Source organism: Natrix helvetica, assembly GCF_964273705.1.
Source record: "Natrix helvetica genome assembly, chromosome: 3".
Lineage (NCBI taxonomy): Eukaryota > Metazoa > Chordata > Lepidosauria > Squamata > Natricidae > Natrix > Natrix helvetica.
In genome coordinates, this window is record NC_138549.1 from 151,121,324 (window position 1) to 151,138,689 (window position 17,366).

At 40.0% G+C, this 17,366-nt stretch overlaps 1 protein-coding gene across 1 annotated transcript in view; it reads right to left on the bottom strand.

Moving 5' to 3' along the window:
• Positions 1-17,366, bottom strand: part of STK4 (serine/threonine kinase 4) — a 72,216-nt gene that overhangs the window by 18,859 nt on the left and 35,991 nt on the right. Inside the window, exon 10 of the mRNA XM_081947007.1 lies at positions 16,765-16,916. Within this exon, the coding sequence (XP_081803133.1) occupies positions 16,765-16,916 (152 nt within the window). The remainder of the gene's footprint in view (positions 1-16,764; positions 16,917-17,366) is intronic.

Sequence of the window (17,366 nt, forward strand, 5' to 3'; positions counted from 1 at the left end):
GGCCGGAGCTCTGCCAGCGGGGGGAGAAGGGGCAATACCAAGAAAGCTCAGATCACAAAAATGAATAAGAAAAACACATTGTTATAAACAGACCGAAAGTAATAACGAAATTATATGTAGACTTTATATTATAATATATAAATTGATTGAAAATGTTTCTAGAACTATAATGCTTTTTTATATGATTATGTATTAATATTTCATTCTTAGATGTACTTAATGAGTTTGGAGGGAGGGGGCGTCTGCCACACTTGCAACTGCCAAAATTTGTACACCATTCCACCTACCCTTTTCCCTATAAATGTTTAAAAAAACCAATAAAATTTTTTGAAAAAAAAAAAGAATTGAAATATTAAAATGGGCAAGAGTTGATGGACAGAGGAAATGTTTTGTAACACTAGGTTGGCTTTACTAGGAGCTAGAAAGAAACAGAAACAAGAGGGGGAATATTATTATACATATTTCTATATAATATACTAAAAGTAATATCTAGATGTAAAGATTAAATGTTGCAAGATGGTGATACTATATAGCAGCGGTTCTCAACCTGTGGGTCATGACCCCTTTTGGGATGGAACGACCGTTTCACAGGGGTCGTTGAGACCAGCACAACTCTAAAGTTTAGACTCCACCTCGCGTTCCTTGAAATCCCTGCGGATGGGCTCCGGAATGGCCGCACAGAGTGTCGCCACGGCTCCATGTCGTAAAAAACATAGGTGCACACGCACACCCCATAGAATTAGCCTCAGAGACTTCGTAATGGCGGGAAAGTGTTCCTGCGAGGGAGGAAGGGGCTTAGGTTCTGCTCCGGGCTGTAATTGTGTGGGGCATGCGCGCAGCTATGTTTTCCACGCCGCTGCCAGCTATGTTTTCCACGCCGCTGCCAGGTACAAGACCCACCTATTCCAAGCAGCTGGCCTGGCTTAACTTTGATTTAACCATATCGCTCCTGATGGGTTTTTATTGGGTATTTTAATTATATTTAATTATCTAGGGGTTTTTAAATACTGTATTTTAATTGTTTTATTTGTCAGTCGACCTCCTCCTTGTGTATGTCTCGGTATATGTCTTTGTTATATGTTTGTTTTGTCCACATATTTATTTCATGTTTCGTTGTACGCCGCCCCGAGTCCTTCGGGAGAGGGTGCGGCTAAGAAATAAATATTTTATTATTATTATTATTATTATTATTATTATTATTATTATTATTATTATTATTATTATTATTATTATTATTATTATTATTATTATTATTATTTTAACTATAACTAAATCCACAACCAGACCTGTCATCAAGAGCCAAGCTCAGGAGCCCGAATTGGCCCCATTCACACAATGAAAACCTGTTTGCTAAAAGTACCATAAACCATGCACAAAGGAAAAGAGCAAAAAAAAATGCAATGCAAGTAAACAATTTAAAAAATGATACAAGTGGAATTATTAGAAATAAAATGTAACAGAGAAAATGATATGTATGAAAATGTAAAGTTGGATTTCCTGAAATGCCACCCCGAGAACCCATCAGAGTAAGTAAATAAGCAAGGGCAACAATGGAAAGGAGGAAAGATGAGGAGGGAAAGGAAGAAAGGGTAAAGCAGAGGGAGTAAAGGAGGGGAATCAAGTGTAGGAGAGAGGATAAGAGGGAGGAAGAGAGGAGGGGAGGAAAGAGAGAGGAAGAAGAAGGGAGGAAGGAGGAGGAGGGAAAGGAACAAAGGGTAAAAGGAGAGGAAGTAAGGGAGGGGAATTAAGAGTAGGAGAGAGGGTAAGAGAGAGGAGAAGAGAGGAGGATGGGAGGAAAGAGAGAGGAAGAAGGGAGGAAGGAGGAGGAGGGAAAGGAACAAAGGGTAAAAGGAGAGGAAGCAAAGGAGGGGAAATAAGAGTAGGAGAGAGGGTAAGAAGGAGAAGAGGAGGAGGGGAGGAAAGAGAGGGGAAGAAGAAGGGAGGAAGGAGAGGAGGAAAGAAGAAGGCAGAGAAGGGAGGTAGAGAAGATAGAAGGAGCAAGGTTGCTGCAAAATAAAATGGGGTGGCAAGAAAGTGACCCAAACTATATTCTATATATTTGTAAGAAAATACCTATAAAGTGTATATTTGTGAATGAACTTGAAAGAGAAAATAAAAAACTTTTTTAAAAAAGAATAAAAATTAAAAATAAACAATGCACAACGTTTGCCCAATAAATTAAGGTTAAGCTTACCACCACCAAGGTTAAGAGCACTCCTGCAAACAACCCCAAACCAGGTTGAAGATCCATCCAGGAAGGGTAAGCAAGTTTGTGAATGTTACTGTATGTCTCTGTGTATGTGTGTGTATGATTGTGTAGCAGCCGAGGTTGTCCAGCCTCCAGGATGTGATTCTTTTCAGACCCAAAATTTAGGAGCAGACAAGATGTTGGCTTCCTCTATAAAAAAGATGTGAAGACTCTAGTCTAGAAAAAGTGCAAAGAAGAGCAACCAAGAGGATTAGGGGACTGGAAGCTCAAACATATGAAGAACAGTTGCAGGAACTAGATATGTCTGGTTGAATGAAAAGAATGGTGATATAATAGCAGTCTTCCAATATCAATATCTACATTACGATTCATAACAGTAGTAAAAGTACAATTATAGAGAAGCAACAAAAGCACAGGTGGCATGCGGAGCCATTTGTCAGGGCACGCGCACGCTGGCCAGCTGAGTTCAGTCTTTTTTAAAACCATTTTTCGCCCTCACCAGGCTTTAGAGGCTTTAGAGGAGCCTGGGGAGGGCGAAAAGAGCCTGCCCCGTCCCCCCACTCCAGAGCACAAAAAACCGGCCCTATGGGCAAACGGGAACTTTGGGAACAGACTTCCAGTTTGCCCGGAGGGTTGGTTTAAGCCCTCCGGAGGCTTCAGGGAAGCCTCCTGAAGTCCCTGAAGCCTCCGGAGGGCTTAAACCGACCCTCTGAGCAAACCGGTTGTTTTTTGTCCTTCAGAGGCTTCAGGGAAGCCTCCTGAAGGTCCCTGAAGCCTCCAGAGGGCCTCCGGGGCGGGGAGGCTGTTTTCGCCCTCCCCAGGCTCCTATAAAGCTTCTGGAGCCTGGGGAGGCGAAAAAAGCATGGAAAAATGGGGGGGTCGCGCCTCTCATGCACGCCTGCGCACTGGGGGGGTGTCGCACGTTGCATTATGGGTGTGGCACGCCCATGCACGACCCCCCTACGCTCCCTCCCTCATGGCACGTGAGCCAAAAAAGGTTTGCCATCGCTGACATATACCATAACATTTGGGACCAGCTGTGGCTTCTGACTGCTTTTCAGGGAAATTTCATATAGAACACACTTCAATAATACATGCATTAAGAAAATATTGAGAACAATATTGCTCTGCCATACCACCCATCTTGGGGGTGTGTGTGTCAAATATTAAGTCAAAACTGATTTATAAAAGCAGAATTCTAGAATCAAGTTAAATTCAGGACAATGATCCACTCTGCAGGAAAGCAACTTTTTTGTACTAAATAAGTTAAAATATACCGTTCCCATTCCCGTTCGTACTGCTCATTTACAAGATATCCATTTCAAGAATCATTATAGTCCATTTATCAAATCAATGTTTTAAAAAAGTTGGTCTTGAGTCACTCTGTATCTGTAAGATTGGCTTATTTGTAGAAAAAGAAAAGGGGAAAACATTAAAGTAACTTAAAGTTCATCTGAATGAAACAAATGTTACTGCAACAGCACTCTGATGTTATGGCAACAAGAAATGCTGTCTTAAACATTAACAACTGACTCAAAGGTTTTAGACATTAGTTAAAGCTATAATTAACCTTTTTACTAGGGATATTGGGTACTTGGGGAAAATTTGCTGTAGTGGTTAAGGTGCTGATCTAGAAACCAGGAGCATGTGAGTTCTAGCCCTACCTTAGGTATGAAAAATTGGCTGGGTGACTTTAGGCCAATCATTCTCTCCAAGGTAGTTGTGGGGGGGAAAAGGAGGAAGAAGTATTGAGTTGTGTATTATTAAAAACTGGTGGAATAAAAATCTAAACCATGCTTAATAATGGGGTAGGGGGGAAAAGCAATTATTTCAGTAGCACTGCAAAGGGCTAATATTGCTGTTGGGTAAAACTTGCATTCCCACCAAAATTTCTAAAACCCAAGAAATAGAAGACTAAATATTTCCAGTATGGTAGCCAAATGTGCAATGGCACCAGTGGTGGGATTCAAAATTTTTTACTACTGGTTCTGCAGGTGTGGCTTTGGTGGGCGTGACATGGTTTGGTGGGCATGACAGGGGAAGGATATTATACAATCTCCATTCCCACCCACTCCAGGGGAAGGATACTGTAAAATCTTTATTCCCGCCCCACTTCAGGAGAAGGTTACTGCAAAATCCCCATTCCCCCCCGCCCCAATCATCTGGGACTTGGGAGGCAGAGAATGGATGGGAGCGGGGCCAGTCAGAGGTGGTATTTACTGGTTCTCTGAACTACTCAAAATTTCCACTACCAGTTCTCCAGAACTGGTGAGAACCTGCTGAATACTACCTCTGTCGCTCATGCTTGCGTGGCCAAGAGGCCGCATACTGGTAGTGGTCCACAGAGCAGGACTCCTGATTTATGGTGAATGTTTTAAAAATGAAAGAATACCAACGTTTTCATCAGACTGGTTCAGAAATGGGGAAATGCAGTTTGGTGTAAGCAAATGTAAACTGCTGCATAATTAGGAAAAGGAAAAAAAGAAACTTCGGACATCTCCCATATATTGATAGTGATTGTGATGGAATGTGCACCTGAAAATGTGCATGTGGGGGGGGGGGGGAAGGGTTGTGGCAGCAGCACAGCAATTTCCCAGGGAGGAGGCAGTACATTGCAGAGAGAAGCCCAAATAAAAAAAATGCAAAGTCCTGAACTTGATGGGGGAGGAAGGAAGAGATCCAGGGAAACCACATCGCAATATCTCTCAGAATATACCCATTAGGTTAGAAGGTTATAGCTTCAGTCTGGCAAGATTCTGTCTGTTAAGTATAACTCAAATATATATTGAGTTGATTGGATTTCACATGTTGTCTTTGGATTTGGGCCTGACAGTAATTAACCAGGAAAACTAATGTGGATTTTTGGTGGATAACCTGATAATCCATGTTGCTATCATGTTGGGAATACCGTGCACATGACTGTTATAATATGCAAAACACACTGAAGAGCAGAAAAAAAATACTCTGGAGGAAAACTATAGTGATGAGTTTTTCAGACACCAAAATTACAATATTTCAGAATAAAGAGATGGCAAAATAAAGATATATAAAAGTAGGCAATGTGTGAAAGTAAATAGAAAAAAACCTTATTCCTTTCTCAGTACCATTCCTAAAATCTTTTAATGAAAATGAATAATGCAAGACAATTTTGTGCCAGTAAACTTTCAAAAGGACTTAACAAATATATACAGGCTGAGACTACCAGTGACTACCAGTTATTATAGTGATACATTGCATCCAGAATCAGAAATAATATACTTCTGACTACCATTTACTAGGAAGCACAAAAATGGTAACAGTTTTGTTGTTTGCAGCCTAACATAAACATCTAGTTGGGAAATCTGAAGAGAGAAAGTTGGTCTAATTAGATCTTTAGTCTTATCCAGTTGTTTTTGGTTTATATTTCATGTTGCATTCAACCTTACTTCATTTTGTACTTTCTTTTGTAATTGATGGAAAAAGCTGGACTCCGATTACATTTTAAAAATTAGATCCTCAATCATGAAACGCACTGAGTTGGTTTTGTCAATATTCTCATTCCAAACTATCTGGGAGAGCTTTTGTGAGAAATATAACTACCAAAGCCTGCTCTGACATTGCCATTAAACCAAGGAAGTGGGTGGCTGGATTCCTTTTATCCTTTTATATTAGTGATGGTCTTAAATGATTTACAAAGGAAGTAAAGAGTCATCTTTTCAAGCAAATGTCCCTGCTTAGTGATTAGAAGTTCACTGTAAGACATACAGCCAGAATGAGATCACATTTCTCAAGCTTGTAGAACACCTCAATGACACTGCTTCACAAATACAGTAGCTAATTGGAAGCTAGATTCACCGAGGTCAAGAAAAGAGTCTATTTCAAAAATTGATTGGCAAACATTGCAATCAAATCCTGTTAGTCAAACCTATTTTGGAGGCTTTTGCAAGCGACATATTTTGTACCTTTTCTAATTTTTAAAAATTTATTCCTTAGCTTTTTTTTAGATTTTATTATTTTTATACGTATCTTAAGGTGTCAAACATAACATTGAAGAATATAATCTCACTAAACTGAGATCTTAAATTGAATCAGTTCAGCTATTCAAACTAGATTTATAGGAAAACAAAACATTCTTAAAATGACCTGTTATAAACAATATTTAAACACTAAGGGTCTTTATAGTAAGTTGTAAGCAAAAGTAAAAAAAAACAACCCTCAATGAAAAACAGATTATATTTTTGCAAATCGTATCAGTGCCTATCTTCAAAAACCCCCAAAAGTGTTAAGGAAGCACCCCAAGGTCATATGACAACGATTTGCCATCTTCCTTGCCAGGCTTTCCACAAGCAATTAGGGAGAAGCTCGTAGGGAAACTCACAAATCACTCTGTTAAGTGTCCCTGGCTCCCCTGTGCTCACACCAACCCACAAGCAGACAATCTGCTTTGTCTGGCCTCCCTGTACCACAAGCACAAACACAAGTCTGCTTCTCTTGCCCTTCCCGCACTTATGCAGAGCCTGCATCCGTACCCCCACCCCTATTCTCCTTACCTGGTGCCCCCGCTGCTTCCTGTTTTAACAAGCCCCTTGGGGTTATACCAGCAACCTGGATTGTTGAGACTGTTGCTGCTAAGCAATGGATTGTTTGACTTGTGCTTTACGACTGCATTGCTTAGTAACAGCAATGCCAGTGCCACTTGCCATTGAACCCGAGGACTACCTGTAAATATGCTAGTTTTTAAAAAAATGTTTTTAAAAATTAGACATTCATTTTAATCTTATGGAATCCATAAAATTATCCATTAGTATGGAATATTGTTTTCTTCTAATCTCCTAATCACGGTATCTAACCTTTTCACGATCTGCCAATGTTATGAAATGCTATGGGTTCTGACTCTGAAGGATCTTTTCAACTGTTACAAGCTCAAATCATATTCCCATGTCACTTCCGGTCACTGAAGGCGACGGACGTTGTTGTCCGCTGTTCGTCTCTCTGGTGGGCTCCTTTCAAGAGCACAGGGGGCCTCAGAGGGGCCACCTGCCGCAGGGCGGCTTGCTGAAATCCCTCGGATGCGGCGGCAGCTGGCGGGGGTGTTTCCAGCCTCGCCCCAGGAGCCGGGGAACGGAGGGGGGGCAGGGAACAGCATTTGGCTCTCTGCCCTTTCGCTGAATGGGCTCCGGGAGGAAAGAGTCAATTAATGGAGGAGCGGCTGGAATGTGGGTGGTGAGAGATCCGTCCTAATCTCCTTAATTATCATTGATGGATAAGCAGCAGACTATTGTAAGTTCGTGTTCAATTTATTTGAAGCTGGAAGATTAGAGGAGGGTTCCTTTTTTTTCTCCCCCCCCCCCCAGAATAAAGCGGCATCTGAATTATCTCTCTCTCTATTGGAATGGAGAGAGAATAAAGGCTGACTTGTCACCTGCATTAACTATGTGAGAAAGATTCATATCACAACTGCAAGAGGTGATTGCTGAGCTGTCTTCTTAAAGGAAAAAAAAACTTTATGGAAACCTTTGTTCTTCTCCCTATGAAAGGAGGAGCCAAGAGTCTTTGTTTTTGTACTTACAAATGAAGTCTGCCTTTTGAAACTACCTTTGAAAAAATCCCTGGCATTGTATTATCACCCCCCCCCCCCCGAAGTACCTCTGGACCTCTCCTGTTATATGGTCTTCCTGTATTTGATTGTTTGATTTTCCCCTTTCTGGTGTGCCTCCGTGTCTGGGAACTGTGAGGGAGAACTGATTTTTCACTTTCGGTTTTGCCTGCCTCCTTGGATCAGCACAGCTGCGCACTCCACTGACGCCATTTCTTTTGTAAAAGATTTATACCATCTCTGAACTCAGATAAATGGGGCCCAAAAAACCACCAATGGACAAGTCATTGTCGGCTCCCATATCTGCCACCTCCAGCCCAAGTATGCATCAGACGAAAATTACTTCATTGTTACAACAAGAAGGGTCTGGAGAGAGCTCAAAAGACTTATCCGTTACCCAAATGTTTCAAGAAATTATGAGGGGTCAAAATGAGCTGAAAAAGGAGGTGACAGATCTTAAAGAAGAACTCAGAGGTGCACAACACCATATAACAGAAAACAAACAAAGGATTAAGGTGTTGGAGGAGGGGGCGGCTGGGCTAGGAGAGGAGGTTAAGGCAGTCCAGAAGGGGAATTTAGAATTGGAAAATTTTATGGCTAAGATAGAACTTGAAAGAATGTCCTTTTTTCTCAGATTCCAGAATCTACCAGAGACAGAAAATGAAGATCTTAAGGATATTATGAGTACAATTTTAGCAGAATATATTAAGAGAGATAAAGAACAGTTGTGGTGGGATATGGATCTGGTTTACAGGATTAATTCAGCATACGCTAGAACACATAATGTTCCAAGAGAGGTACATGTTAAATTTCTTAGGAGGATCACGAGGGATGAGGTGCTAGGGGCTCAAAGGGGAGGGGACCATTAAAATATAAAGACAAAGAAATTACCATTCTTAAGCAAATTCCAAAAAGAATAAGAGAAGGAGGAAGTATTCCTCCTTATCAAAGAAATTATATAATAAAGGAGTTTGGTTTAGATGGTTATTGCCAGAGGGAATGTTGATCTTTTGGGAGGGAAACAGAATTAGAATTAATACAGTGGGGGAGGCAGAAGCCTTCATTAAAAAACACACCTCTCTCCTAGAGGACGAAAATATGGGAGGTAGTGAAAAAGGTAGTAATGTACAGGATATGAGGGAGGGAGGGGCTGTGGCTCCAACTGGGGACAGGGAGGAGGGAGCAATATCGAAAAGGCTCAGGTCACAAAAATAAATACCTTTGAAATATTATTGTAATTGTTGATATACTAGAAAGTGACAAAAAAGAGATGATTGAACACATGGTTGATATATAACGTAGAACAAGATTCTGTTTTTGCTTATCTTTTATCTGTTATCTTTAACATTGTAAAAATTGTGAGATTTGGGGGGATTTCTACCACTAGCACGGGAGCTGCCAAAATTTTCCATGTACCCTTTTACTTTTCCACATAAATGTTTAAAAACCAATAAAATTCTTTTAAAAAAACATATTCCCATGTATGGTCAGTTTTATTCTAAAGGTAGAACAACATACACCTTTTGGATCTTGGAACAAAACGTCATCGATCTGGAGGATTCTAAATGCAGCAAATGAAAAAAACCTTGTTCATTATGGACATAATGTTCAGCCCACATAAACAACTAAAGCAGGATCACTTACGTCCGGGTGAAATCAATGTTATTAAACCGTTTTCCTTGTTTAAAATATTAACTTTATATTAAAGTTAATAATAATATTAAAACGCACTTAAATTTACAGGAGGAAAACAAGAAAAAATAGTTTTGGGCCGCTGCACGGCCCGTTTTTGTCCTCACAGGCCCCCAGAAGCACTTGGGAGCCCCAAAATGAGCCTATTTTGAGCATAACGGACCATGCGGAACACTGCAGAGTGCTTCTGGGGCCGGGGAGGGCAAAAACACAACGCGTGGAGGGTTTAGGAAGCCAAAATCACCCATATTCAGTCTGTAAGACACACCTAAATTTTTGCCCACTTTTAGGAGGGGGAAAGGTGCTTCTTATACTCTGAAAAATATGGTATTTGAAAAACTACTGTATTTAAGTGTTTGGGTTACATTTTTTCTCTCTCCTTGTAATCAGCCACAGGAAAGGACGAAGACAAAAAAATATCTATCAGTCAGTTACAGTCCTGCTCCCCTCCCCACCCCCGCCTCTCATGCAACCATTTCACATAGGTTGAGATTCTTCCACGATGCTATAATTTGTCTTAGTGGCAGGAGGAGAGTTCCAAGACCCTTTGTAGGAGAACATAAGAGGTAGAGGAAAGGGAAAATCTTTATAGCTTCATTTACTTCTTCAATGCTGATTTCAATGGAAGGCCTTCCCCCAAACTAAGCCTAGAACTAGGAAGAAATTTCCTGACAGTTTAGAACAATTAATCAGTGGGACAACTTACCTCCAGAAGTTGCGAATGTTCCAACACTGGAAGTTTTTAAAAAGAGATTGGGCAACAATTTGTCTGAAATGGTATAGAGTTTCCTCCCTGAGCAGGAGGTTGGACTAGAAGACCGTAACCCTCCAAGGTCCCTTCCAACTCCGTTATTCTATTTTATTCTAAATGAAGTAAGGGAGAAAGGATTTTCCAAGAACTGGATATTGCCATTTTTAGCTATGCCATGCTCATCTGAGAGTGCTGTTTTCCAGTGGGTTGTCATTTGATGTTTTACTGTTAATTACCCAGACCTGACTGACTGGGGCTATAAAATAAAAATTATCTAAACTGTGATTCCTTCGTGAATCACTTCTCTTTGCAGTAATCAGATTTGGAAAAAAAACTTGTGTGGCATCAAACTGTCCTCCAAATTTGATTGCCGTCAAGGAGGATTAGAAGGAGAAACATCAAGTTTATTTTTTAAAAAATACTATTTGAGTGGTGTGTATAAAAAGAAAAGAAGCAAGATACCAAAGCGTTGCAACACACACACAAAAAAAAAAACCACCAGCACAAAAAAGTAATACATCATCAGGCAAGTTGGACATTGTAAACCAGAACATATTTTCATTAATCAATACACAGTAAATCACTTGGCATCTTAAAAGGCACTATCAATCATTTCCATAAATAATAATAGATGTTTCCTCTGTGCAACTGGTAAGACTATTTACATTCTTTGGAGCTCTTCTTAAGCATTTAATATATCAAATCTTAGAAAGTGAAATATGCTTGAGGAAAATGAAAGTTTCATCTAATTGACCTTCGTTACAGGCGGATTCTGTTGTAAAAGTTTTCTACAGAAAACACACACTACTAAAGATTCAAAACTTGGCCTTCAGCATCTGATGTAGTAGGACTAGGAAAAGCTTTAGAGTTGCTGTTGGAGAAGAAACTAGTAGGGACACAAGAATTACTTAATGATCTAATATAAAAAGTGCATAATTTAGCCTGGAAGTTTACAACATATGTTAAAAACCTATAAAAACTCAAACACTATTTAATATTTTCTACAGCCATCTAGGGATCTAGATTGATTAGATGTAGTATTTAATAACACAATACAATACAATAGCAGAGTTGGAAGGGACCGTGGAGGTCTTCTAGTCCAACCCACTGCCTAGGCAGGAAACCCTGTACTGTTTCAGACAAATGGCTATCCAACGTCTTTTTAAAGACTTCCAGTGTTGGGGCATTCACAACTTCTGGAGGCAAGCTGTTCCACTGATTAATTGTTCTGTCAGGAAATTTCTCCTCAGTTCTAAGTTGCTTTTCTCCTTGATTAGTTTCCACCCATTGCTTCTTGTTCTGCCCTCAGGTGCCTTAGAGAATAGTTTGACTCCCTCTTCTTTGTGGCAACCCCTCAAATATTGGAACACTGCTATCATGTCTCCCCTAGTCCTTCTTTCTATTAAACTAGACATACCCAGTTCCTGCAACCGTTCTTCATATGTTTTAGTCTCCAGTCCCCTAATCATCTTTGTTGCTCTTCTCTGCACTCTTTCTAGAGTCTCCACATCTTTTCTACATCGTGGCGACCAAAACTGAATGCAGTATTCCAAGTGTGGCCTTACCAAGGCATTATAAAGTGGTATTAACACTTCACGTGATCTTGATTCGTTCTCTCAAATGTTAAAGCACTAAACTCTCTGCAATAAAGTTCCATGACTAGTCACAGCTTTGATGCTACTGCCTTTTGCAAAGCATTGAAGACCTCGATATACCCCATGGCATCAAGACTGGAGGTTAGTTTTCATGAGACGTTATTGTTCTGCTAAATGACCATGGCATCGAGATTGGTTTTTTGCATTGTTTATAACGTGTTCTTAGCTGCCCAAAGCCACATCTGCAAGATGCAGGGACACTTAAGTTGGTAAATGAAAAATGGAATGTGTAAACGTATAGGTTACTGCAGATTACTTCTGCTGAATGCTGACTGCCAGGTGTCTGCAATTTGGCAGTTCAAATCTCACCAGGCTCAAGGTTGACTCAACCTTCCATCCTTCCGAGATTGGAAAAATGAGGACCCAAATTGTTGGGGGCAATATGCTGACTCTGTAAACCGCTTAGAGAGGGCTGGTAAAGCACTGTAAAGCAGTATATAAGTCTAAGTGCTATTGCTATAGCACATATACACTACTTTCAATATTTTGTAAAATAAGAGCACAAATGACTTTTTTTATAACTGCTGTGCATTTAAAAACATGAACTGCACCTTAGCTCTACAATGTCCAGCGTGGCCAACACTAAGACTACAAAAAACTTTGGGTTTGAAGTAGTAGCTCTATGAGCTAGACCAGATCGGAAAATTGGCTCCGTGGGAAGGCCAAAACTGCATTTTAGTGAGACAGAGCCATGAGGGCGAATCTGTGGCACGTGTGCCAGAGGTGGCACACAGCACCCTCTCTGATGGCATACAAGCTGTCGCCCAGTTCAGCTCTGCCGCACATGCGCGCGCGCAGCCCACCAGTCAGCTGGGATTCGGGTATGTCACACATCTGGGGGGAGGGACGTGTATGAGGGTCATGCATTCATGCGTGTGGGGCATGTGGGCGGTCACACGTACATGCACAGGGGTCGGGTGCATGGGGGGTCGGGTGCACATGCGCGAGGGTGGGATGCATGCACAGGGGGTGCACATTGCATTTGGGGGGGTTCATGTGTGCAAGTGCGCGCCTTGGGCACTCGATCCAGAAAAGGTTAGCCCATTGAGATAGACCGTTGCAAGTCTGCTTAGTCAGGAATGAGTCACTCAAGTCGCTTCCTAACAATGATCTCCTTTCCTTCGGACTTCAAGAATGTCCCTGCCCTTGATGCTTCTGTATATTCCCTTCAAGGCCGTCTCTATGGCTCTCTACACAATAAGAAGCATGTATTTCAGAGCATGGCACTTGGCATGTCTCAGCAATTCCTTAAAGGATCTTGTAGCAACTATGGATGGCAGCCATTCAATCCAGAAGAAAGGATGCCTCCGTTAAAGCAATAGCTGACAGATGCAATAGGGGTGCCTCCCTGTAATTCAAAGCCACATTTCTCCTTCAAATCTGAAGTGCTGCATTGCCACAGGAACCACCAGACCAGTGCTGTATTTGTGCAGTTGAACCAGTATTTAATATTAGTTATTAAAGGTGAATTAAAAGTAATATGCAGCATTGAAGATGTGTAATATTTACAGCATTTATGTAAACATCTAAGTGACTTTGCTGATCTTTTTGGTGGAAATCTCCAAGGAACCTCAGAATTGAAAGCTAGATGAGAAGTCAAAAAACTATTGTTAAAAAAGGCTTAGATTAATGGCAAACAAATCCTGTACTGTTGTCAAGAGAACTACATAAAAATGTCCGGAGTTTAAATTGAATCAAAGAAAACTACTTTTTTTAACTGATGAAATGTAATAAAAGAACACCAGCAGTCTTTAATGTGTTTCAAGGGCTACAAATTTTCTAGAAATGAAGGTAGTTATTCGTAATGGCCTTTCCCAAAAATATTTTTGTCATGTTACAATAAGGAAAATGAAATGGCAAAAAAACCCATCTTATAAAACTAACTTTATGAAATAGAACTTAAGGTAATAAGATAATAACCATAGTTTCCAAGTTCATGTACACATCTAAGCATGAATATTCATAGTGAATACATTTTTCCATCACTATTTTGGGTAAAACTGCACTGTTTCCCAATCCTCTTACATCTCTTTGACATCTCCCAATTTAAAAATGAAACGGAGTAGGCCAAGGTTTAAAGCAAATTAGAAATGCAATGTAAAACTTTTCTATGTTATAAAAATCTGAGAAGTTTAGGAAAGATGGGAAGGAAACACTTACCAACAAAACCTAGTAAATTAAAATAATTTGTTCAAAACTGCAAGGCTGTAGTAATTTAATAGCAAGGCTTGACTAGCATTATATCAGGTTGTGCAATTAGTGTCACTAATTACATAACCTGATATAATGCTAGTCAAGCCTTGCTATTAAATTACTACAGCCTTGCTATTAAATTACTACAAGTGCTCTTCATTATTGTGATCAGTAATTCTATACAGAGAACTCTTCCACCCAACACTTATCACCTACAAATTTTAATGCTAAAGTTTTTCTGTATTTCTTTAACTACTAGCTATAAAAAGTAAAGGTTTGCCTGTCAATCATGTCTGACTTTAGGCACAATGCTCAACCCTATTTCTTGGCTGAGGGAACCAGTGCTGTCCAAAGACAATTTCTGTGGTCATGTGGACAGCATGGCTGTACACCAAAGGCACACGGAATGATGTTACCTTCCCACCAAAGTGGTATACACAATATAACAAGAACATGGCTTAAACAACAGATTTATTTCAGTAACAGTTTAGGTCAACAAGAATTCTGTTTTTAAAAGTTAAGCACTAAGTGGTAAACAACACCTCTAAGAAAGGCATATGACTTTGAAAGAGATGCTTAGATTTTTCATGCAGAACTTGTAAGTAATATCCCTGGTCTGGAGGAGCAGATGAAAAGTTATCTGCCGAAGTGTTAATAAAAATTACAGTCTGAGCAACCAGAAATCTTGATATACAGAATAAATTCTGCAGTTCACAATAGAAATTTATCCACATATAATCAAAAGGGTCAAAAGCATCACAACAATCTTATTCAGATTCTTAAACACTTAGCTTGTCAACACAGATCTAATTTCTTACACCAGCTTCTCACAATCTATCAAGGGTACACAAATTTAGGATGATTTTCCAAGCTCTGTCAATGTCAAAGTAATTATTTATTTATGGCATTCATACCTTTCTTTCAGCCACAAAGACTCCAAGAAAGGCTTACAAATCAATAAAAACAAGAGACAGTTCCTGACCTCAAGTTTACAATCTAAAAAGAATAGGCTGAAAGAAAAAGAAAAAAAGAATGGGGAAGGAGATGGAAAGCAACTAAATCCAGACCCAGGATCTCTTGTGCGTAGCTCTTGTTACAACTATCTAAATTAGCTTTAAAAAGCCAAAGTTGTTAATCTTATGATCAGCTGAAAAAGAAGAGTCAAATATATTTGTGGGCTGCCAATTGTGCCCCTAACTCTAACCCCAGAACAGCCTGCTTCTGAACTCTTCTTGTGCTGCAGTCTATTAGGAAGGGCTGCTAAACAATATTTAGGAGACAGATACAGAGAACTGATGGTTGCTTTGGCCCACTTCTCTGTCTTTAGTATGGCTTGAAGGAATGATTCACAGAAAGATTGTATTAAAAATGCTGCAAGAAACACTTGCTAAAAATCTCCATCTCAATAACAAGATGATCACCATAGCGTCAGGTTCGTTTGCCTGAAGCTATGGTGTTTTAATAAAAATTAGTTCACAGAAGACAAATAACACTGTAACAGCCCAAACAAACCAAGTCAGTTAAATTTAGGTCCTCTTATTTTTGCATCTTTTCAAAATGTATTATAGAATAGAGCAGGGGTATCAAACTCGCGGCATCACAGTGGTGTCATATGATATATTGGGACTTCCCCCCCCGCCTTTGCTAAAGTGGGTGTGAGTGTGGCCAGCGCGTGACACATCTGGCCCATAGGCCGTGAGTTTGACAGCCCTGGGATAGAGTCTAGAATGTGTCCCCTAAATATGCTACCAAGCGATCCCATAAAAACAGTGGTCATAATACCTGTTTCCCTGAAAACAAGACCTCCCCGGATAATAAACCCAATCAGGCTTTTGAGCGCATGTGCTAAAATAAGGCCTCCCTGAAAATATTGCAACACAGCAGCAGCCACGAGGTGACCACGCTCGTCACCTCCTGTACCTCAAAAATAATAAGACCTCCCAGAAAATAAGGCCAAGCGCTTATTTCGGAGGTCAAAAGAAAATAAGACCCTGTCTTATTTGGGGGGAAACACGGTAATTTAGCAACCAAATTGCTATACAGGTACTCCTTGACTTATAATCATTCAATTAGTGACCAAAGTTACAACAACATTGAAAAAAAGTGATTTATGACTGTTTTTCACATGACTGCTGCAGCATCCCCTTGGTCACATGATCAAAATTCGGATGCTTGGCAACTGGCATGTATTCATGAGAGTTGCTGTGTCCCCAGGTCATGTGATCCCCTTTTGGAAACTTCTGATAAGCAAGGCCAATGGGGAAGTCAGATTTACTTAACTATTTTACTAGCTTAACAATTGCAGTGATTCACTTAACAACTATGCCAGGAAGGCTAATGAAATGGGGCAAAACTCACTTAACAACTGTCTTGCTTAGCAATGGAAATTTTAGGCTCAACTATGGACATAAGTTAAGGGCAATTTGTATACTATTTTCACAGTAACTGAATTATTTAGTCATAAAATAACCAGAAAATAAGTATGTTGAACAATGTGTTGATTTTATTTGCATTCTAAATGTTTTTAAATTGTATAGTTTAAATAAACAGTCTTTACATTTTTAAATATTTTAAAGTATTTTCTGGTTGTTGTTTTTTCAAGTTTGCCTTTGAAGTGGCTATTTCTTTCCATATCAGTAAAAACAGAAGAAATTATAATTGAAGAACAGGCCAAAAGTATTTTACTTACGAATTCATAATCACCATCCAGAGGAACTCTCCAATCCGAGGAACATCTTTCAGATACCTGCCTTCCATAGTTGTTTTGCCAATTCTCTTTCTCCTTTTGCTCAAAATAGTCAAGGAAAGATGGTCTGACAGCCTGCATGGTTTCATCTCTCCCTACAAGTAAAGACACATTTATTGATTCAGAAGAGAAGATGTTTCACGTACTAATAACCCCTTTTAAGCAAATTTAATATTCAAATATGTCCATCTTGTGACTAATTGAAAATAAAAATAAATAATAAAAATCTGATTCACAAAGAACTTTGCAAATATGTCCCATCAGCCTATTGGCGAATGTAGTAGGCTTCATTTCACTGCTATTATCACCATAATCCTATACCCATGACGGAGCCATGTTGCCTGGCACACGTAGTATCACCCATTCCTCTTCCAGGTTTCTAGCACGCATGCATGCACAATGATCAGCTGGCCTTTGTGCATGCGGCAGTGCCAGAAACTGGAAGAGCTGGTCTTCCGTTTTCTGTCGTGAGCGTGCATGCCGGCCAGGTGACTGTCACGCATACATATGCGCCAGGAACCGGAAGACTAGCTGGCCGGTGTGCA